We start from the raw sequence: 23,874 nt of genomic DNA on the forward strand, positions 1-23,874 counted from the left end.
GGGTCCCAGGTTCGATTCCGGTCAAGGGCATGTACGTTGGTTGCGGGCACATCCCCAGTAGGGGGTGTGCAGGAGGCAGCTAATCGATCTCTCTCATCGATGTTTCTGACTTTCTGTCCCTCTCCCTTCTTCTCTGTAAAAAATCAATAAAATATATATATAAAAAAATAAATAAAAAATAAAAAAAGAACCAGCCAGAAATGAAGGATACACTAACTGAAATAAATGACAATTTACAGGGAATCAACAGTAGACTAGATGTAGTCAAACCAAATCAGTGATTTTGAATATAAGGAAGCAAAAAACACCCAATCAGATCAGGAAAAAGAAAAACAATAATCCAAAAAAAAATGAGGCTAGGGTTAAAAGCATCTGGGATAATATCAAGTGGACCAACATTAGCATCATGAGAATGCCAGAAGGAGAATAGAGGGAGCAAGAAATTTAAAACATATTTGAAAAAAATAAAGACAGAAACTTCCCTAACCTGGTGAAAAAAATAGACATACAAGTCCAGGAAGCACAGAGCCTCACTCAAGATGAACCCAAAGAGGCCCACACCAAGTCAAGACCCATCATAATTAAAATGCAAAGGTTAAAGACAGAGAATCTTAAAAGCAGCAAGAGAAAAGCAGTTAGTAATCTACAAAGGAGCTTCCATAAGACTGTCAGCTGATTCATCAACAGAAACTTTGCAGGCCAGAAGGGATTGGCAAGGAATATCACAAGTGATGAAAAGCAAATACCTATAACCAAGATGACTCTACCCAAAGGGTGTTCATTAAGAGGAAGAAGAAGAATATACATCAAAAATATGAACAATAAAATGACAACAAATACATATATATCAATAATTGGATCTAAAAAAATAAACAAACAAGCAGAACAGAAACAGACTCATAGATACAGAGAACATTTTGATGGTGGCCAGATGAGTGGGAGGTTGAGGCGATGAATGAAAAGGTGAAGGGATGAAGAAGTACAAATTAGTTGTTACAGAATAGTCATGGGGATGTAAAGTACACCATAGGGAATATAGTCAATAATATTCTAATAACTATGTATTGTGTCAGATGAGTACAAGATTTATCAGGATGATCACTTAGTAAGTTATATAATGTTTAATCAGTGGATTGTATTCTAAAAACTAATTTAATAATGTATACCAATTGTATTTTAAAAACAAAAATGATTTTAAAACAAATAAAATATCGACACATTAATCTAATCAAATAATAGGAAATTCTATTATATGACATTTAAATTTGTTTTCTCAGAAAAAATATTGGTTTGATATTAGAAAATTCAAAAAAATGTAAGTTGTTACATTAAAATGTTTGAGTTAAAATGAAGAAAAAGTAGCTTAGTTTAACACTCATCAAAAAATAAAAATAAAAACAAATAAAAAACATAACTTTGCTAATCTGGGGAAAGGTGTTCTATAAAGACATAGCAAACAACATTTTAAATATAAAATATTCAATGCTTTTCTTGTTACATCAGGAAGTCAAGGATGTACAGTTTTACTATTTGTCCAACATTACACTGAAGTTCCTAGCACTAAAGTCAACCAAAGCAAAAAGAAAACGTGAAAGAAATAATATTGAAAAAAACAATATATTTATTCAGAGATTATATAATATGCATGTTGAACATCCAAAATAATCTATACATAAATTATAAAACTACTACATTGTAGGCTATGATGCTCACATCACCTCGAAAATCCCACACTTCACATGGCTTAAATTGAACTGAAAATTGACCTGGACAATCACTTGGTCATGTATACTATCACAGAAAACTTTACACTCCAATTTTTTAATCAAAAACTTAGTTTAAGTATTCAGAGCTTTCATTCCTAATATAATTTGTAATTTTAAAGTTGTTTTACTAAATATTAGGGTGAACAGATATTGGACTATCAATTGCAAGCTTACCATAGATCCATGTACTGATTTACTAATGAATAACTCTTACCAATACTCTCAAAGTGAAATAATTAATATTCTAGCTTTACATTTATCACAAGACAATGTAGTGTTGAATAACTTCTTGACTGTCTCCTTCACATCTTTGTTCCTGAGGCTGTAGATCAGTGGATTCAGCATGGGAATGACCACTATGTAAAAGACAGAGGCCACCTTGACCGTGAGCCATGAGTTCCTGGAGTTAGGCACACAGTAGAGAAAAAGAATGGTCCCATGGAAGATGGTGATGGCAGTCAGGTGGGAGGCACATGTGGAGAAGGCTTTGTGGCGCCCCCCAGTTGAAGGCATCTTCATGACTGTGATAAAAATGAAAACATATGAAGTAAGAATGATCATCAGGGTGCTTATTTCATTGAATGTGGCAGAGACTGAAATGATCTTCTGGCTAATGTGGGGATCAGAACAAGACACAGAGACAATGGCAGCATGCTCACAGACAAAGTTATTTATGAAATTATTTCCTCTGAAAGATAATTCCAATAGAAAGTAGGTAAGGGTCAGGGAACAGGCTATACCCCAAGAATATGATGCACCCACTAAGAGGGAGCAAAGCTTCTGAGGCATGACTACCGTGTAGAGCAGAGGGTTACACACGGCCACAAATCGGTCATAGGCCATCACGGCCAACAGGAATGTTTCTGTCACCACAAATACGCAGGCAAAGGAGAACTGCATGATGCATCCTGTGAAGGAGATGGTTCTGTCTTCCACAACCAAGTTTTCTAATAGTTTGGGTGTAACCACTGTGGAGTAACAGAAATCAACAAAAGACAAATGGCTGAGAAAGTAGTACATAGGGGTGTGGAGTTTGGGATTGATCTTGATAACCATGATCATGCCCAGGTTCCCCAGCACAGTCACTGTGTAGATGGCTAAGAATAACAAGAACAGGGGCACTTGGAGTTCTGGATATTCTGAGAAACCCAAAAGGATGAAAGTCACGTCAGCACTCTGGTTTTCTTGGTTCCTGTGGACAGAACAGGAAAGTTGACTCAGAGAAATGAGAAGCAAAATTTGGATAAGGCAGGTTAAAATGAGGAAATGTGGAGAGACATAGTGAATATACAAAATGTTTTGGAAAATACTTGCTATATTATTTCAGAAGCTAGATTTGACTAATATCACAATTCTAGAGTGAATATGACATTTGTGCAGGTGAAATAATAAAAGAAGTTAGTGAGAGACGAAGAACAAAAATAGAGTTCTCTGTTATATTTTAAATGCTCAGACTCGGTATCCTCAGAGACAATTAACATCATGAGAAGGACCAGTCTAGCTTTTTAACTGAATATGAGTTCAGTTAAAATGCTTGTCTTGGAGGAAATACATACCATAAGTTTCTATAATTTCTTCCCTGCCTAACCAATTTAACAAGGAAAAGTTAGAACTCAAAAGGAAATTAATGATCTAACAAAATTCTCATTACAATTTTTCTTTTTTCTCTTTCTATTGTTGCTAGAGCTCTTTCTAAATTTCCCTTTGGGATAAAAACTTATACTAATAATACTAAAGAAGTTAGATTTGCCTATTAAATCAGGACCACTCTGTAAACTCACAATGCACTGAGACATATCTTGAGTCCTACAAAACAAGTTCTCACAGTAAAATCCCATGGGACCTAATCTTCCTGAAGTATCATAAAATAAGGACATTTAGGGGGGAAAGGGATTCAATGGATTTTTTTAAAAATGTCTTATGCACTTCCAAAATGCTTCAATTGCCTTTTTCTGTCATTATAAGCAATTTTTCTCAACACCATTTCCTGACTGCTGACTAAAACCTAACATGGCACTAGGTATAAAGGGAAAGTAATTCCATGTAGAATTCTGCAAAATTCTACGTCTTGTTATGAGGTGAAATTAAACACTCCATAGTTTTCACTCAGTTTTCATGCCTTTCTCCTCCATGATCACAGGCAGCACTGAAAGGTTTCCTACATATATAACCATATCATTCACATCTCCTTGCACCTTGTCTTCTTCAATTGTTTCTTTAAATTCCTTTTATTTAATACTTGTGGTTTGATCTTTCATCACATTTATTATGATTTCCTGAATGTACTTTTCAACTTCACATAAAATCATTGAATGCGAATTCATAACTGAGCACAGTTTTGCTCACTTTTTCCAAAATCTATATTTATTCTCTATGGCTGTTGTAACAATGTCTGAGCATCCCAGGGTTGACAAGGAAATAGCCATCATCAAAGATGAACATACCAAAGTGTTCTTCTATAGATGATTGGATAAAGACATGCTACATATATACAATGGAATACTACTCAGCCATAAGAAAAGATGAAATACTGCCATTTGCAACACTATGGATGGATCCTGACAATATCATGCTAAGTGAAATAAGTCAGGAAAAGTTAAGAACCATATGATTTCACTCATATGTGGGATAGAAAACTGAAAACAACAAGTGAACAAACAAGAAAAATAAAAACTCATAGACACAGAAGGGATCGAGGGGTAATAAAGGATAAAGGGAATCAAATAAATGGTAATAGAATATTTGACTTTGGGTGGTGGGCACACAGTGAAATATACATATGATGTTTCATAGAATTGCTTACTTGAAACCTATACAATTTTATTAACCAATGTCACCCCAATAAATTTAAAGAAAGATAAATATAATTTCTGATATATATTCATCTCATTCCTACGCACATATATTTTCCACATGTGTAGCTTTTCACTCTTCCTCCTGCCTTCTGTATTTATACCATCAGACTTGGGGCCAAAGTTCACAGTCCCTCATTTAGGCCCATGAAGTGTCAACATGCTTGTTGACTGAGAGCTCCAGGTGCTGTGCACACTCTTTGCCTTCTTTCCAGGGACATCTAACTTGGAGTGGCTTTCTCATTTTATAGCTACTCTGTGCTCAACACTGTTATAGGCATTTTAGAAAGCATGAAATTATAAAATATGGATCTCCCCCTCAAATCTGTCCCTTCTGAGAATTATCTTGAGGAACTATATATATAACTACAAATGATATAGTACAACATATAATTCTTGTTTGTCATTAAAATTAAAGCTTGTGCATATAAACAGAAGGGTAAGAATACTGTGATCAACAAAAACTGAAACTTTCCTAGTGATGTAGGTCAGTGAATATTCAAATACTTCCAGTTGGCTAAGTAGATATCCTGGCAGTTATATTGACACACATGTTTGCCTCCTGCAAAGATTACTGTAGTACATTAGCTTCTTTCTAAAGTGAAATAAAATAAGATTGAATAAACTCACCTGAGCGCAGAAGAATTTGACTTATTCATTTGCTAAAGCTTCTTTGCTAAAACTAATGAATTCCAGGAAAGTTCCTGCTGAGAATTCAACTTTTAAAAATATATATATGGTAACAAACCTGTGAAAATATTAACAGGGGTCTACAGTGTGTTGTAATATGTAAGGGAAATGATATTTCCTCTAATCTATTATAAATAAACGTGGAGATGACAGAGAAAAGGGGAAACCAAAAAGCTGAATCCTAGCACCAAGCAGTGTTACACTTATACTCCACCCAGACCCCAGGGATGTTAGCCCTGGAGAATATCATTGAAGTATTGCCTTGGAGACCGCAGAACGAGCAGATAGATGAAGTAATGTCTCATGTGATATTTTGATTGCATATAATTTCTTCTAAAGATTGGGCAATAATTTCATCATCAACTTTAACCTATCAGTCTTTTGAAAATGTTAAACCAGATGTAAAACATTTTATCTTTAAATACCTATAAAATACAGAAATGTACAAAAGAAAAGTCAACTATTGGTCAAAAATTTAGAGAGAACTATTCTCAATCGTGAATGTATTTCTGGTTTTACCTCTCTATGTAAATATATATTTATTACTGTGTACCTTGATGTAAAACTTATACAATACATATCATATTATTGTTATACTGCCTACTATCCTTTCCTTAACATTATATTTTGAGCTTCATTTTTCATAAAACAATTTTCTTAAAATAGTACAGCTCTTCTAAATATGAGCACAATGCTACTCACTGCTTACATTTATTATTGACATTGAAAAATAACACTTATTGGATAAATGACTTAAATATAAGACGGGAAACCATAAAAATCTTACAAGAAGCCATAGGCAGCAAAATAGTAGACATTTGTTGTAGCAATATCTTTATCAATACAGCCCCTAGGGCAATGGAAACTAAGGAGAAAATAAACAAATGGGACTACATCAAGATAAAAAGCTTCTGCTCAGCAAAAGAAACCATCAACAAAACAACAAGAAAGCCCACTTCATGGGAGAACATATTTGCCAATGTTATCTCCTATAAGGGTTTAACCTCCAAAATGTATAGGGAACTCATACAACTTAACAAAAGGAAGATCAACAATCCAATCAAAAAATGGGCAAAGGATCTAAATAGACACTTTTTGAAAGAGGACATACAGAAGACCTTCTGCCATGATACACATGAAAACATACTCAAAGTCACTAATCATCCAAGAAATGCAAATCAAAACAACCATGAGGTACCATCTCACACCTGTCAGTATAGCTATCATCAACAAATCAACAAACGACAAGTGCTAGAGAGGATGCAGAGAAAAAGGAACCCTCTTGTACTGTTGGTGAGAAAGCAGATTGGTGCAGCCACTGTAGAAAACAGTATGGTGTTTCCTCAAAAAATTAAAAATGGAACTTCCATTTGACTCAGTAATCCCACTTATAGGAATGTATCCCAAGAAAACAGAAACACCAATAAGAAAGGATATATGCACCCCTATGTTCATAGCAGCACAATTCACCACAGCTAAGATTTGTAAACAGCCTAAATGCCCATCAGCAGATGACTGGATTAGAAAACTGGTACATCTACACAATGGAATACTACACTGCTGTAAAAAAGAAGGAACTCTTGCCTTTTGCAACAGCTTGGTTGGAACTGGAGAACATTATGCTAAGTGCAATAAGCTAGTTGGAGAAAGATAAATATCATGATATGACTCATTTGTGGAATATAATGAGCAACATAAACTGATGACCAAAAACAGAACCAGAGTCATAGAAACATCGAACAGACTGTCCAACCTATGAGGGAAAGTGGGGGTTGAGGGGGTAAGAGATGAATCAAAGGACTTGTATGCATACATATGAGCATAATCAATGGACACAGATAGTAGGAGGGTGAGGGCATGTGCTAGAGGGTGGGAACGGCCAGGGAGAGGTCAATTGGGGGGGAAAAAGAGACATATGTAATACTTTCAACAATAAAGAATTTTAAAAAAAGAAAAATAATATTTTCATTTGCTATTTTATTTATTTAAAAGTAATATTCATAAATATTATTGGATAAAAAAAGACACCTCCATGTATTACCCATGTAAACACTCCTCGATTGCATAATTACAGAGAAACACCTGGAGGTCCTGATGCTTCTAATTGTCACTGTCCCATGGTAGCTGACAGTCATATGCAAAAACAAGAAGCAGTCATCACTTTGGATGATACCAACCATGGGGCCCTAAAGCAGCGGTTCTCAACCTGTGGGTCACGACCCCTTTGGCGGCCGAAAGACCCTTTCACAGGGGTCGCCTAAGACCATTCTGCAGATCCAGAGATCAGCTACTAACCTGGAAACAAGGGATCTCAAGCAGCGTGACTACGTGAACTTAGACGAGCACTGCTTCTTCTCACGGAAAGCAGAGAGAGAACTACATAACCAAACACCCGGAGAAAAGAGATCATGGTGAAACAAAGAACCAACCCACATATGAAAGAAAAACAGGCATCATCAGAAAAGGAAGTAAACGAAATCGAGGCAATGGAGGCAAGCAACCTGTCAGAGAAAGAATTCAGAGAAATGGCCATAAAGTGGATGAAAAGAATGGAAGACAAATTCAACAATATGTGTAGGAACCAAGAGGAAATGAAGAAAAACCAAGAAGAAATGAAAAATGACATCACTGCTATAAAGAACTCAATAGAAAGCATCAACAGTAGACTAGAAGAAGCAGAGGACCGCATCAGCGAGCTAGAAGACAAAGTGGGAAAAAATACCCAAACAGAACAGCTTCTAGAAAAAAAATTAAAAAGCAGGAGGAGAGCCTAAGAGAACTCTGGGACAACGCTAAACAAAACAACATCTGAATAATAGGGATGCTAGAAGGAGAGGAAACTGAGCAAGGAATAGAAAACCTGTTTAAAAAAATAGTAACAGAAAATTTCCCTGATATAGGGAAGAAAAAACTCACACAAATCCAAGAAGCTCACAGAGTCCCAAACAAAATGAACCCAAAAAGACCGACACCAAGGCACATAATAATTAAATTGGCAAACACCAACAACAAAGCAAGAATCTTAAAAGCAGCCAGAGAGAGACATAAAGTTACCTACAAAGGATCCCCCATCAGACTAGCGACCGATTTCTCAACAGAAACACATCAGGAAAGAAGGGAATGGAATGAAATATACAAAGTCATACAAAGGAAGGGTCTGAATCCAAGAATACTGTACCCAGCGAGGCTATCAATCAAAATTGAGGGTCAAATCAGGAGCTTCACAGACAAAAACGGTCTACGGGAGTTTATTACAACCAAGCCAGCAATGCAAGAAATGCTAAAGGGTCTGCTGTAAATAGAAAAAATAGGAAACAAAGAAGGAACACAGAGGTGAAGAACAAAAATGGTGACTAACAAGTTTCTATCAATAATAACTTTAAATGTAAGTGGATTAAATTCCCCAGTCAAAAGGCATAGGGTAAATGAGTGGATAAGAAAACATGACCCATATATCTGCTGTCTACAGGAAACCCACCTCAGAAAAAAAGACACACACAGACTGATGGTGAAGGGATGGAAAAAGGTTTTTCAGGCCAATGGAAGTGAAAAAAAAACCCGGGGTAGCAATACTTATATCTGACAAATTAGATCTCAAAGTGAAGGACATAAAAAGAGATAAAGAAGGCCACTTCATAATACTAAAAGGAGCAGTCCAACAAGAAGAAATAACTCTGGTAAATATATATGCACCCAATATAGGAGCACCCAAATACGTAAGAAATCTTCTGGAGGAGATCAAGGGAGAGATTGACAGCAATACAATCATAGTAGGGGACCTTAAAACCCTATTAAAACCACTGGACAAATCCTCTAAACAGAAACTCAGCAAAGAAACATCAATCCTAAATGACTCACTAGATCAGATGGAATTAATTGACATCTTCAGAACATTTCACCCCAAAGGCACAGAATATACATTCTCCTCAAGTGCACATTAGTCATCTTCAAAGATAGACCATATATTGGGTCACAGACAAAGTCTCTTCAAATTCAAGAAAATTGAAATCATATCAAGCATCTTCTCAGACCACAAAGGCATAAAACTGGAAATCAACTACAACAAAAACAATCCAGAAAAATCAAACACATGGAGACTAAATAGCATGCTATTAAACAATGACTGGGTTACCAGTGAGATCAAAGAAGAAATAAAAAACATCATGGCAACAAATGACAATGAAAACACAACAATCCAAAACCTATGGGACACAGCAAAAGCAGTCTTGAGAGGGAAGTTCATAGCTCTACAAGCCTACTGCAAGAAACAGAAACAATGAGAATAAAAGACCTAACTCTACAACTCGAAGAGTTAGAAAGAGAGCAACAAAAAAGCCCACTGTAAGCAGAAGGAAGGAAATAACAAAGATCAGAGCGGAGATAAACGACATAGAGACCAAAAAAACAATACAAAAGATCAACAAAACCAAGAGCTGGTTCTTTGAAAAGATAAACAAGATTGATACACCTCTAGCCAGGCTCACCAAGAAACAAAGAGAGAGGACCCAAATGGACAAAATCAGAAATTAAAGAGGAGAAATAACAACAGACCCCATAGAAATACAAAGGATTGTTAGAAAATACTATGAACAACTCTACTCCAACACACTAGACAACCTGGAGGAAATGGACATATTCCTAGAAAAATACAAACTTCCAAAACTTAACCAGGAAGAATCTAAAAATCTCAATAGGCCAATAACTATGGAGGAAATCGAAGCAGTAATCAAAAAGCTTCCAGCAAACAAAAGCCCGGGGCCAGATGGCTTCACAGGGGAGTTTTACCAAACATTCAAGGAAGAACTAAAACCTATCCTCCTCAGACTATGTCAAAAGATCCAAGAGGAAGGAACACTTCCAAGCTTATTCTATGAAGCCAACATCACCCTCATCCCAAAACCAGATAAAGACAATACAATGAAAGAGAATTATAGGCCAATATCCCTCATGAACATAGATGCCAAAATCCTCAACAAAATCCTAGCAAATCGGCTCCAGCAGTACATCAAAAAGATCATACACCATGACCAAGTAGGATATATCCCAGGGATGCAAGGATGGTACAATATCCACAAATCAATAAATGTGATACATCACATAAACAAATTGAGAGAAAAAAACGCATAGTCATATCAATTGATGCGGAAAAAGCATTTGACAAAATCCAACACCCTTTCTTGATAAAAACTCTCAGCAAGATAGGAATTGAGGGATCATACCTCAACATAATAAAAGCCATATATGGCAAACCCACAGCCAACATCATAATCAATGGGCAAAAACTAAAACCATTCCCCCTAAAAACAGGAACAAGACAGGGGTGCCCCCTCTTACCACTCCAGTTCAACATAGTACTGGAAGTACCAGCCGTTGCGATCAGACAAGAAGAAGAAATAAAAGGCATCCAGATTGGAAAAGAAGAAGTAAAACTGTCCTTATTTGCAGATGACATGATACTGTACATACAGAACCTTAAAGACTCCATCAAAAAATTATTAGACTTAATAAATGAATTCTGCAATGTAGCAGGATACAAAATTAATGCTAAGAAATCCATGGCATTTCTTTACACCAATAGTGACCTTACAGAAAGTGAAACTACAGAAGCAATCCCATTTACCATTGCACCAAAAAAATTAAAATACCTAGGAATAAACTTAACTAAGGAGGTAAAAGACTTATATGCCAAAAACTACAGGACACTGAAAAAAGAGATAGAGGAAGACATAAACAGATGGAAGAACATGCCGTGTTCATGGATTGGTAGAATCAACATCATCAAAATGTCTATACTACCCAAAGCAATCTATAGATTCAATGCAATCCCCATTAAATTACCAACAGCATATTTCACAAATCTAGAACGAACATTCCAAAAATTCATCTGTAATAAAAAAAACACCCCGAATAGCTGCAGCAATCCTGAGAAAGAAGAAAGTAGGTGGGATCTCAATACCAGATATCAAACTGTATTACAAAGCCACTGTTCTTAAAACAGCTTGGTACTGGCACAAGAACAGACATAAAGATCAATGGAATAGAATAGAGACCCAAGAAATCGACCCAAACCACTATGCCCAATTAATATTCGACAAAGGAGGCAAGAGCATACCATGGAGTCAAGACAGTCTCTTCAATAAATGGTGTTGGGAAAATTGGACAGATGCATGCAAAAAGATGGAACTAGACCACCAACTCACACTATACACAAAAATAAACTCAAAATGGATAAAAGACTTAAACGTAAGACGGGAAACCATAAAAATACTAGAGGAATCCACAGGCAGCGAAATCACAAACAAATGCCGAAGGAATTTCTTCTCTGATAATGCTCCTAGGGCAATGGAAACTAAAGAGAAAATAAACAAATGGGACTACATCAAAATAAAAAGCTTTTGCACAGCAAAGGAAACCATCAACAAAACAACAAGAAGACCCACTACATGGGAGAACATATTTGCCAATGATGCCACCGATAAGGGTTTAATTTCCAACATTTACAGGGATCTCATGAAACTTAACAAAAGGAAGATAAACAATCCAATAAAAAAATGGGCAACGGACCTAGATAGACACTTTTCGAAAGAGGACATACAGAAGGCCGCAAGGCATATGAAAACATGCTCAAAGTCACTAATTATACGAGAGATGCAAATCAAAATGACAATGCGTTATCATCTCACACCGGTCAGAATGGCTATCATCAACAAATCAACAAACAACAAGTGTTGAAAAGGATGTGGAGAAAAAGGAACCCTTCTGCACTGCTGGTGGGAATGCAGACTGGTGCAGCCACTGTGGAGAACAGTATGGAGCTACCTCAAAAAACTAAAAATGGAACTCCCATTTGACCCAGTGATCCCACTACTAGGAATATATCCCAAGAAACCAGAAACGCCAATCAGAAAGGATATATGCACCCCTATGTTCATAGCAGCACAATTCACCATAGCTAAGATTTGGAAACAGTCTAAGTGCCCATCAGCAGATGTGTGGATTAGAAAACTGTGGTACATATACACAATGGAATACTATGCTGCGGTAAAAAAGAAGGAACTCTTACCTTTTGCAACAGCATGGATGGAACTGAAGAGCATTATGCTCAGTGAAATAAGCCAGTCAGAGAAAGATAAATACCACATGATCTCACTTATTTGTGGATTATAGAGAACAACATAGACTGATGAAAAGGGACAGATCCAAAGCCTGAGAAACAGCAATCAGGCTATCAATCCCCAGAAGGAAAGTAGGGGAGGGCGGGGTTTAGGGGAAGAGATCAACCGAAGGACTTGTATACATGTATATAAGCCAAACCAATGGACATGGACAACAGGGGGATGGGAGCATGAGTGTGCGGGGCGGGGTGGAGGGGGAGGTTGGGGGTTAATGGGGGGGATGAGGACACATTTGTAATACCTTAACTAATAATAATAATAAAAAAGACCATTCTGCATATCAGATATTTACATTACGATTCATAACAGTAGCAACATTACAGTTATGAAATAGCAATGAAAATAATTTTATGGTTGGGTCACAACATGAGGAACTGTATTTAAAGGACCAGAAGGTTGAGAACCACTGCCCAAAAGTAAAGGCATTAGAGTCCCGTCGGCAGTCACAGAGCTGTCTCTTGCTTCAACAGTGTTTGGACAGAACAGACCAAGGACTCCCTCCCCTTCTTCCAGCCTCCAGCCACTCTCCAGCGTCTTATCTAGTCACCACCTTCAGAATCACCTCTGAGACCAGCAAACACACCATTTTTTTTCTACCTTAACTCCTTATTGCCGAACAACCATGAGCTCCCAAATTGGTCAGAATTACTCCACCCAGGTGGAGGCTGCCATCAATCACCTGGCCAACCTGCATCTGCGGGCCTCCCACACCTACCTCTCTCGGGGCTTCTATTTCAACCATGATGATGTGGTTCTTCAGAGTGTGGGTCACTTCTTGTGGGAGTTGGCGGAGAAGAAGTACGAGGGCGCTGAGCATCTCTTAAAGTTGCAAAACAGGCATGGTGGCCATATTCTCTTCCAGGACGTGCTGAGGCCTTCCCAGGATGAGTGGGCAAAACTCAGGACGCCATGGAAGCCGCCCTGGCCTTGGCAAGGAACCTGAGCCAGGCCCTTTTGGAGCTGCAGGCCCTGGGTTCTACCCGCACAGACCCTCAGCTCTGTGACTTCCTGGAGAACCACTTCCTGGGTGAGGAGGTGAAACTCATCAAAAAGATGGGTGACACCTGACTAACCTCTGCAGGCTGCCGGCCCCCAGGCTGGGCTGGGCGAGTATCTCTTCGAAAGGCTCACCCTCAAGCATGACTAGGAGCCTGTGGAGCCCAGAGGCCTTTGAGGGCCCCTCTGCATCCCCTGGTGTCTGGCTTTTTCCTGAGCCTCTCCCTGAAACTACTAGCCATTCTTTTAACCACCCTGGAGCCCTCTCCCATGCATTAAACCAAATGAGACAATAAAGGTTTTGCAGAAAAAAAAAAAAAAAAAAAGCAAAAAGAAAGAAAGGAAGGAAGGGAGGGAAGGAAAAGAGAAAGAAAGGGCATTCATTAGCATCTGCGCAGGGAGAGCTTTGGCCACCGCCTTTCTGGTATGAATAAAACTCATATTGGTACCTTCATTTATTATTCTTTTAATTTTGCTATTATAAACATATGGAAATATGAACTGAGTGCATTTTATTTCAGAAATGTCTAATTGTATCAAAAGTCTTTTTTAAAATCATTCTATCAATTTGAAATTTTAAGAGCAATGAAAATGTAAATGGTTAAAGAAATAAAAAAGTTAATATTTTTTAAAAAAGAAAAATAACATATATATTGTTTAAGAATCTGCCATATCTTAACATATAAATATCTCAATCTCCTTACTTGATTTAATAGAAAGGTGTCAGCAAGCTTCTACTGTAAAGATTCATCTAGTAAATATTTTAGGCTTTGAAAGCAATATAGTCTCAATCTTAACTCTTTAATTCTATGTCTTAGCATGGCTGCAGCCCTAGGCAATACATCAATAGGCATGGCTCTGTTTATTTATAAATAACTAAACATTTTATTTATAAAAAGACGGTAGACAAGATTTGATTTTTAACTCATAGTGTGTCAACTCATGCAAAGCAAATTAATTACTTGATTGTACAACATCCAAAATTATTTCCAGTTCAGTAGGCAGATGTCCTTTGAGTAGTAATACAGGAACCTGGCTTATAATGTGATCATTATAATGTAATTATAAAATTGTGGGAGAAACAATAATTTGCTTTAAAGTATATTTCACTTTTCTGCATTGTCACCATGCATAAGTTGTTTTATTTGTTTTGTTTAGTTTTTTACTTAAACTTTTGTTGAGCATATTAAGAGTACTTCTCTTGAGATCATTGAATAATGTCAAAGATTTTTCCTGATTGGCAAAATCATAATACGACTTTGAATTTGGGGCGAGACTATACTAAGATAGATTACAGGAACAAGAAAGAAAAACAAAAGACTTTTTTATTGTTGAGAGTATTAGAGATGTCCCCCTTTTTTTCCTCCCCCTTAACCCTCACCATCTGATTCCCTCTCTGCCCCAGGCCTTCACTACCCTATTGTCTGTGTTCATGGGCAATGCATATATACATATAAATTATTTTATTAATCTCTTCTGCCCCCCCATTCCCTCTGAGATTCATCAGTCTGTTCCATGTTTCCATGCCTCTATTTCTATTCTATTAATCAGTGTATTGTGTTCATTAGATTCCACATGTAAGTTAGATCATGTCTGTCTTTCTAGTCCACTGCTGGTGGGAATACAGACTGGTGCAGCCATTATGGAAAACAACGTGGAGTTTCTTCACTATTAAAAATGGAACTGCCATTTGACCCAGTGATCCCACTTCTAGGAAAAGACTTTTAAAGCAGAGAAGATAGTATGGACCAAAGTAGGAATTTGGATGTTCATATTTCTATCGATTAGAAATAGGTTTTATGCAGGTAGCAGTACAAGATAAGGTTGGAGGATTGGAGCAGCCAAAATTTGTAAGGGATGCAGTAGGGATTTGTGTCAGTTGTTGAACCCTGTAATGTGGTTTTGTACCAAAAGAACAAGTGTTGAATAATGAAGAGGTTGTGGTTGTAAAAAGGTATAGGTATTGGGAATGAAATTTGGTTCTAATATTATAATCACAGGATTTAATTTTGCTGGACTAATTATTTATGCAGACAGAAAGAGGTAACTCCCATTCTCATTTTAGTTTGGAAAGGAACTTTTTATTCTTGACAGCCTTTCATTGCAGATAAACCAATGGTTCCACTAACTAATGATAATTGTACAGGTACCTTGCAATGTTAAGTAATCAACATTAGTATTATATATGAGAATATAGCATCCAGCATCTAATAACCTAATCAGCGGCCTGAAGATATCTCTAATACAGAAGAAAAACAAAAGAGAACTCTCAGTAATGTCTTCAAACATTTCAAAGCTAAAATGTGAAAGGCTGGCCTTGTTTTCTGTGTCAAGAGAAAGAATTCATCCCATTACTTTAAAAAACACAGAAAATAACAACAACAAAAAAGGAACTTTCCACAGTACCCAAAAATTCCTATAGCCCCTGGGTTGCACAGTTTCACTGATAGGACGTGAGAAAGGGCCATACAGACATAAACTTCAATGTAAGTAAAAGGAAGGAGAGGGCTCTTGAGAAAGAATACAGAAACAATGAAACTTCACAATATCTCTCTGCATTTCCCATGTCCTGTAACTAATCCTCATGCTTGCATAGAGCTCTCAATAAGATCACTTCATTTTTGGTCTTCTCAAAATACCCTGTTGTTTTTAAATTATCTTCACGCTTCTCAAAACCCAGAATGTGGCTACTGAAAATAATCTTCTTAACCCTCTGGAGGCCGCAGTTTACACTCTCCTGGCCCAAGGATAAGGCCCCAACTGGGTCCATGCAGTGATGCAAAAGGCGGTGGGGGAGCTGGAAGGCTCCCTGCCCTAGCCCTACACCCATGAGATCCGAGGCACGTGCTTCGTGCTGAACCTCAGCCTGGCCCGCAACCCACCGCACTCTGCACCAGTATTGTGGCTAAGGCTCCAGAGGCCACTTTTACCAAGGCCGGAATCTGGGTTATCTTTTGGGGGATTTCTTACATCCATGACCGTGGACGTGCAATTCTTAAAGAATGGGCAGACCCTGGGCGAATCGGAAAACTCTGAAGCAGCTGTCTCAAACTGACCCATACTCTGCTTATTGCCGATGTGTATTACGTTGTCGGTGGCCTGGCCCCCGGGGAAGAAGCAGTCATCACCAGGAACAGAAGTGGCCCAGCATTCATTTGGCCTCTAGATCCTTTCAATGGAGCGTGGTTCCAGGTTGAGATAAATCATGGTCAGTGGAAGCCAGCACCTGAGAAGGATGACGGAAGAACACCTGCCATCAAAGCCCTTACTCGCACCGGCCAGGCAAACCTCTTCCAGGTTTTGCCAGTGTTTCCGACTGAGCGCTGACAACCCAGACAAGTGCATGAGGAGGATCAGAAACCTGGGTTAAAAGGAAGCAAGCAGAAGAGTGAACTCACCTGCTAGGACAGGTGATTTTTTAAAAATGAAATTCTTGAAGAGCTGCACTTTAAAAAACAAAACAACGTGAAAGGACGGTATTATTTTATGAACAATGCAGGCTCCTTCCTCATTAAACTTCTCAACTGTGTGAGGTGGGGGTGGAGCAGGGAGATCCCTTTGGAGCTGCATTTGGTAAAGTGGGTAGCAGGCTCCTTGCATTCCCTTCCCTTCATGGTTTGCCTTGCCCTCCCCAAGCTTCCTTTATCTTGCCTGGAACCACTACTTCAAAGATAATTGGTCTCAGAGGTCAAACCCTATCCCAGCCTCTCGCCATTACATAGCTATGTCGTCATACCTAACTTACAAAGAAATAAGCTCTTTGTTCAATATGAAGTGTATGTAGAAGTCTGAGAGAGAAGATTCTTCTCAACAAAATGGAGAGCTCTCATTTGAATAGAGCCTGTTTGATGTTTGTTAGTCTAAGCTTTGACCATGTATTTCCATGTGGTGGAATTCTCATTTTGTATAATGTTTCTAACCTGATGTGCTCCCTTTTTCTAAATAGCTACTTTCTTACTGCCTTTTGAAAGCAATATACAGCCAAATAATGTCTGATGGCCACATCATCCTATCTAATAATAGACAAACATGGTAATTGACCATACCTTCACTATGCCTCCCATTGGCTAATCAGCATGATATGCAAACTGACCGCCAACAAAGATGGCGGCTAATTTGCATACTGCAGGCAGGGCAGGACAGCGCCATCCTGCCTGCCCTGCCGCCATCTGGGCCTGCTATCTGCGACCCGGGGTGGCGGGCATCCGTGTGTGACCCGCCCAGGGCATTCCGTGTGCGACCCAACCCAGAGCAGCGCCCCAACCCCCAGATCAGCCCTGCCGTGTGTGCGACCCGGGGAGGCGGGGCAGGAACCGAGGGATCGGGCCTGCCATCTGCCACCCAGGGAGCGTGCCTAAGCTAGCAGGTGGTTATCTCCCGAGGGTTCCCAGACTGTGAGAGGGCACAAGTGGGGCTGAAGGACCCCCCGCCATGCCCCCTTTCCTGCCAGTGCACAAGTTTTTGTGCACCGGGCCTCTAGTTAGTTAATAAAATGATGGCAAATAAAAATTTCCAATATAAAAAACAAAATAGAATGTATTCACATCTGACAGGTTGGTTGAACTGCCCATCCTATAAAAGTAATTATTATGGTAATTAAATAGGCATACTCTAACCTTGCTAGCCAATAAGGATTTGGTTTAATTCAAGCTTTATTAATTCTTGTGTATAAATGAGGAGACCATTCTTGCAAACATATAGAAGTATACAAATATAGCATACTATGAAAAGTAAGAAATGTAATATGAAATAGCCTCTCAAATCCAAATGATAATAGGTGATTGATGGATAAATAGATGATGATGATGATAGATAGATAGATAGATAGATAGATAGATAGATAGGGCCAGAAAAAGAGATAGAAACAGAGATAGAGATGGCAATACCTTTGAGAATGGAAAGTATGAAGTGTGTACTCATGACTAGTGCTCCACCTACTATATCTAGGATAACTCTCAAATAATGAGATTAGACACTTTCCTTTATCTTTCCATGATCTAAGCTGGGTCTCCTGTAAGGTACATATTTCAAAAAGGATTGAAGAGTAAAGAAAAATGTAGTATGGATTTCTTAATTTCCATTCTAATATTTCAAGCAAGAGACAATTTTTTGCTTGTTTTCATTCATTTTAGTTTGACGTAATGAGAAAAAATGTTGGTGTTAATTTCCCCCAGTATTGCAGTTTAGGCTCTCATATATTTGTGGTCTTATTCTCAACAGAATTACATAATAATTAGATTGTTCTTCAAATAGTCTACTACAAAATCCCTCTGCAAAAATCGTAGCAGAAAGTCTGAATTTGTCTTTCCTTTGCAACCAATACAAATACAACATCCACTAGATGGCAGGGTGACACCATAATTTAAATCAAGACTCAAATCTCATCCTATTGATTGCTTTAAAGAGAGCAACAGAGAAACCAATGGAAAGCAAAATGTTCATAGTTTGAATATATTCATTCCACACCCCTTTCTTTCAAGGATAAGGGAACAAATGTCCAAAGATGGTGAATTACTTGACCACATTCAAGCATAGACACCTTTAATGTTTACCTTTATTTTTCCATTTATTAATTTTGAGCTACAGATATTGTTGTGTAGCAGTGTTAGCTTGGTCACTTACACAGTCACATAGTTTGGAGAATAAAGCATATTAACAGCTTACTTCAATTCACTTATAATAAGTAAATGCACAAATAAAAAGTGGATTCAAAATATATACAGATATCGGTATAAAAATAAAAATCTTTTCAAAAATACAATTCTAAAAGCAACAAGCAAACTAAAATTGAAAATTCATTTACCTATTTATATGACACACACATGTGTCATTTCTATATGCATGCATTTATAGTTAGAAGGTGTCATGTATAGGACATTAAATATTACAGAATTGAAACAGAACATTTAATTCCATTAATAGATTTAATGGCAAAGTTAAATCCAACATTGTCCTATATATTTGAGAAACTCAGAAACAAAGAGATCCAGTAAAGTTAAAATTAAAAACTAAGTTAGTAATTTCTAAATTAATTTCATTGTTGTCATAGAAAATATTCTGAATGACTTGAGCCTTTTTAAATTCATTGTGGCTTGCTTTAAAATCCAGCAAATGATCAATTAGGGTAAATTTTCTATTGTATTGAAAACCATGTGAATGCTGGTTTTCTTGGAAGTCATATTCTATAAGCATTAACTAGGTCAAATATGTTCATTATATCATTTAGAACTTCTATACCCTTAGACATGTCTTGCTTTACTCACCAACTGAACAAGGATGGTAAAGTGTCCCATGATGATGAAGGACTTGTCTATTCTAATAGCTCTGGAATTTTTTTTACCTATTTTGAAGATCTATCATTGAGTGCACAAACATTTGAATTGTAATCTTTTTTTATTAGGGAAACTTCTATATAGTATGAAATAATCTTCTCTATCTTTAGTAGTTATATTTACTTAAAACCTTATTTTATTGTAACTGCATGAGCTTTCTTTAGAGATAGTTTGCTTTGGATATAAGGGGTAGACAAAAGTAGGTTTACAGTTGTTTGTATGAAAAATAATACAATAATTAATAAATATTAAGATAAGAATAAACTCTGTGCTTTATGTATTCACAACTATAAACCTACTTTTGCCCCACTCTGTATTTTTATAATAATTAAAATAGATGAAAACATGCATAACTTACTGAGAAATTTACCCTGGCCTATACCTCACAGAAACATTTATTTATATTCACCAAACTCTATGGCAAAATTATGATAATATACAAGAATGTTTGTTTTTTTTTAAAAAGACACCTTAGAAAGCTATCAACACTTTTATGTATAAAACTTGGGGTGTGTCCATACAGTGAATACTATAAAACAAAGAGAAAAAAGAAATTTGCAAACAACTAGATGAATAAATGTTATAAACATACTGTTGATCAAAAGAAGCCAGATACAAAAAAGCATATCCTGTATACTTTTATTTACATGAAGTTAAAAACAGGTAAAATATTGATGTTAAAAATTTGAATATTAATTTTATTTGCATGAGAGGAGGCTGATAAAATGACCAGATATGCTTCTGAATTATGTTCATGTCCTGTTTCTTGATCTCTGTGCTTGTTAGAGATGTGTGCTCATTTTGTTAAAACTCGTGATGCTGTCCATGCCCTTTTCTATATGCACGTTAACATATATAATTGGATAAAGATATTATACAAGTCAAATTTTAAAAAAGGATGCCGAAATGATATGTGAAAAAAGGAGAATGCAGAGCATAAAGCTTTAACTTTATTAAAAGAAACAAACACTATGTTACAATAACCTAGAATCCACAATGAAATTAGAGCAGTTATTAATATGTATATACCCAATAACAAAGCAAGAATAGCCACTAAGCAGAAACTATAGGAAATGGGAAGAGACATACACAGAGATTCTCAATCAAGGCAAAAGAAAAAATTCAAATACTTAGTAACTAGGGATACATTCCCAAGAAATGTAACCACATATATCTCAAAGAATTTTTTTCAATTTCATATGAGCAGTTATAAAAATTGACTATATTTTAACCAATGAGTAAAGCATTAATAATGCCAGCAAAATGATGAACATGTAAATAGCATTTTTGAACATTAATCATTCATCATATAAATTAAAATAAGAAATATAAGAAAAAATTTTCTTAGTGAAGCATCTTCAAGGATTTCATCAGTCAAAGAAGTTTCCTAAGAAGAAAAATTCCTCATATTTGAGGAAAGATATTTGACAACCCTTAGAGACCCTTCTGGGGAGAAAATCATTTGCGCAATCCTTTGATGGAATTTAATGCAATTAAGAGCATCTTTGGGGAGTTGAATTCACTCACCCAAACATATGTTTTACTTAAAAAATGTTTTCTGGAGACAGAAGATGGCGGCGATATAGGCAGACACGTCCCAGGTCGTGTCCTGGAGCAAATGGAGTGAGCAGCTGAAACTAATAACACCCACCCCGAATTGGAGAAATTGCTCAGCTGGTGAGACGGTTTGCAGCCGGGAGAGCAGAACTCTCCTGGAAAGGTAAAAAACCAGGGATTTGGGCAGGAAAGTTTGCCAGACCTCTGAACCCAGAGAGTCAGAGAGAGACCGCGTGGCAGACAGCCACATCCCTTGGGACAGGCACAGCCCCTGACGGGGGAAAGGAGAACCGAGGGATTCCTGGCGCCGCCAGGGGAATTGTGAGAGCTGGGTTCTGTGATCACGGAGGACTGAGCCTAAAGGGGACAGCCTGAAGAGCTGACCAGACCATGCAGTCCCGGTAAGAGAAGAAGCTTACAGAAACCAAGCCTTCCCTGTTTCCGCGGCTGGCGTTTGTTTGTTTGTTTTCACTGAATCCTGTTCATGGGACATTTAGGATACAGACACTCACCTGTGCTGAAGAGAGGGAGAGTGTGCGGAGGAGTGGAATCTGGGGAGAGACTGGGGAAAGAGGGGGAGCCGGGAGAGGTGGTAGTGAATTGAGTGCTGAGACACCCCAGAGCCCAGGACTGGGGCAGCCACCCGCTCCTGAGAGGGAGTCTCCTCCCCCCAGCCCCCAGGCAAGGAGCACAGCCACACCCAGATTCCACCCTGTACGAGATCAAGGATTAAGATAACCTGATCAGTCCCTGGGAGTTAACAGGGTCTGGCCTATAGGGGGATTTTCAATCCCAGCAACAACATAGCGCTGGTAACTAACTATTACGCAGTCAGCTCTGGGCAGTGAACTTCCACTGGACAGAGAGGCCCTATAGCCTCAGAGGCCAACCCCAGAACACTGCCACCCAGAGGCTGACCCACAAACTGACTCTTTGCTAAACACAAAATAAGGCAGTCTGGGAAATAAATGCGGCATGCTTTAAAATAAGGACTGTGGTTTACAACACAGAGGAACAGTATATCGCAGGGAAACTCAACACTCTCCTGAATACCTGGAAGGTCTAAGGCGAGCCACACTGAAGAATAGAAGAAACGAAGGACCTTCACTACTGCAATTTTTTTTCTTTTTTCACTTTTTAACTAAGAAACCAATTTTTTTTTCATTCTTTTTTTTTCTGTTCTTTTTTTTTTCTTTTTTTTTTCTTTCTTTTCTTCTTTTTCCATCACCTGATTTTACCCTTTTAATTACTACCTTCTTATTTTTAACCAGTATTATTACTGCTACCATTTTACCATTTTTTAAAGTGCCATTTTATTTTTTCTTTATTTTATTTTGGGATTAGTGTTCACCATTCTATTTTCATCGTTATATTATTGGTTGTTTCTAGTTTGCATTCATATCCAGGGAGCTGTTGCTGGAATTTGTTGGGATTAATGGCTGTTCTATAGGAGTATTCTCCTCATATAAAAAGTCTCTTCCCTCTTCCACTTCATTCTCTCTTTTCGATCTTTTTTTTTTTTTTCTTTTCTCGCTTTTATTTTCCCCCTTCCTTTTTCCCAATTTCATTTTTGCACTCCCTTTTTTTGGTCCCTACTTTTCTTTTCCTTTTTCTCTTTTATCTTTTTCTCTTCCTTCTTCCTTATCCCCTAATTCTCTTAATTCAGGTGGTCACCTTTAATTGGGGTTATTAATATCGTGAATATATTTGTGTATAGTGCCTGGTACGTGGTGCCTTGTTGTGTTGTATTTTGTGCCTTTAAATCAACGCAGCAGATCCAAGCAACAGCAACCTCCTGAGCACCTCATCCTCTGCTGAGGAACAGCAGCTGTACGTGAAACCTCGCCCCACCAGCCGGAAGAGCCACCACAGCTGTGAACAGCACCCACCAGAGGAGCTGCTGCCAACTGAAGAGCAGCTGCTACCACAACCGCCCGAAGAGCAACCACAGACCAAGGAGTCACTGCCACCAAGGGAGCAACCACTGAACAACTCAACGTCTAGATATGTCAGTGAGATCAAACATGGGTAGACAAAGAAACCCCCAAAGGAAAGAGAAGGAGGACTCTCCAGAAAAGCAGCTAAGTAATACAGAGGCATGCAACATGACAGATAAAGAATTCAGAATAAGGATCCTAGAGTGCATAAACCGGATGGAGGAAAAAATCGACAACCTCTGCAAGAAGCAAGAAGAAACAGATGAAAAAATCGATAACATATGGAAGAAGCTAGAAGAAACAGATGAAAAAATCAATAACATATGGAAGAAGCTAGAAGAAACAGATGAAAAAATCAACAACCTAAGTAAGACCCAAGAAGAAATGAAGAGTGATATAGCTGCAATGAAAAACTCCATTGAAAGTATCAACAGTAGACTAGGAGAAGCGGAGGACCGAATAAGTGAATTAGAAGACAAGGAAGCAAAACACACCCAAAATGTACTGCAATTGGAGAAAAAAATTAAAAGACAGGAGGAGAGCCTAAGGGAGCTTTGGGACAACATGAA

At 37.8% G+C, this 23,874-nt stretch overlaps 1 protein-coding gene and 2 pseudogenes across 1 annotated transcript; 2 read left to right on the forward strand and 1 right to left on the reverse strand.

The window, feature by feature from the left end:
- Nucleotides 1-1,988: 1,988 nt before the first annotated feature.
- Nucleotides 1,989-4,337, reverse strand: LOC132241949 (olfactory receptor 5D13). Its single transcript, XM_059710900.1, has 2 exons — nt 4,330-4,337; nt 1,989-2,958 (listed from the first exon to the last, which is right to left on the reverse strand). The coding sequence occupies exons 1-2, from the start codon at nt 4,335-4,337 to the stop codon at nt 1,989-1,991; spliced, it is 978 nt and encodes a 325-aa protein (XP_059566883.1).
- An 8,768-nt stretch (nt 4,338-13,105) lies between these two features.
- On the forward strand, nt 13,106-13,719 carry LOC132242300 (ferritin light chain-like; annotated as a pseudogene).
- A 1,503-nt stretch (nt 13,720-15,222) lies between these two features.
- On the forward strand, nt 15,223-21,289 carry LOC132241950 (N-acylethanolamine-hydrolyzing acid amidase-like; annotated as a pseudogene).
- The last annotated feature ends 2,585 nt before the right edge of the window (nt 21,290-23,874 follow it).

The sequence above is a fragment of the Myotis daubentonii genome, chromosome 9 (assembly GCF_963259705.1).
Source record: "Myotis daubentonii chromosome 9, mMyoDau2.1, whole genome shotgun sequence".
Lineage (NCBI taxonomy): Eukaryota > Metazoa > Chordata > Mammalia > Chiroptera > Vespertilionidae > Myotis > Myotis daubentonii.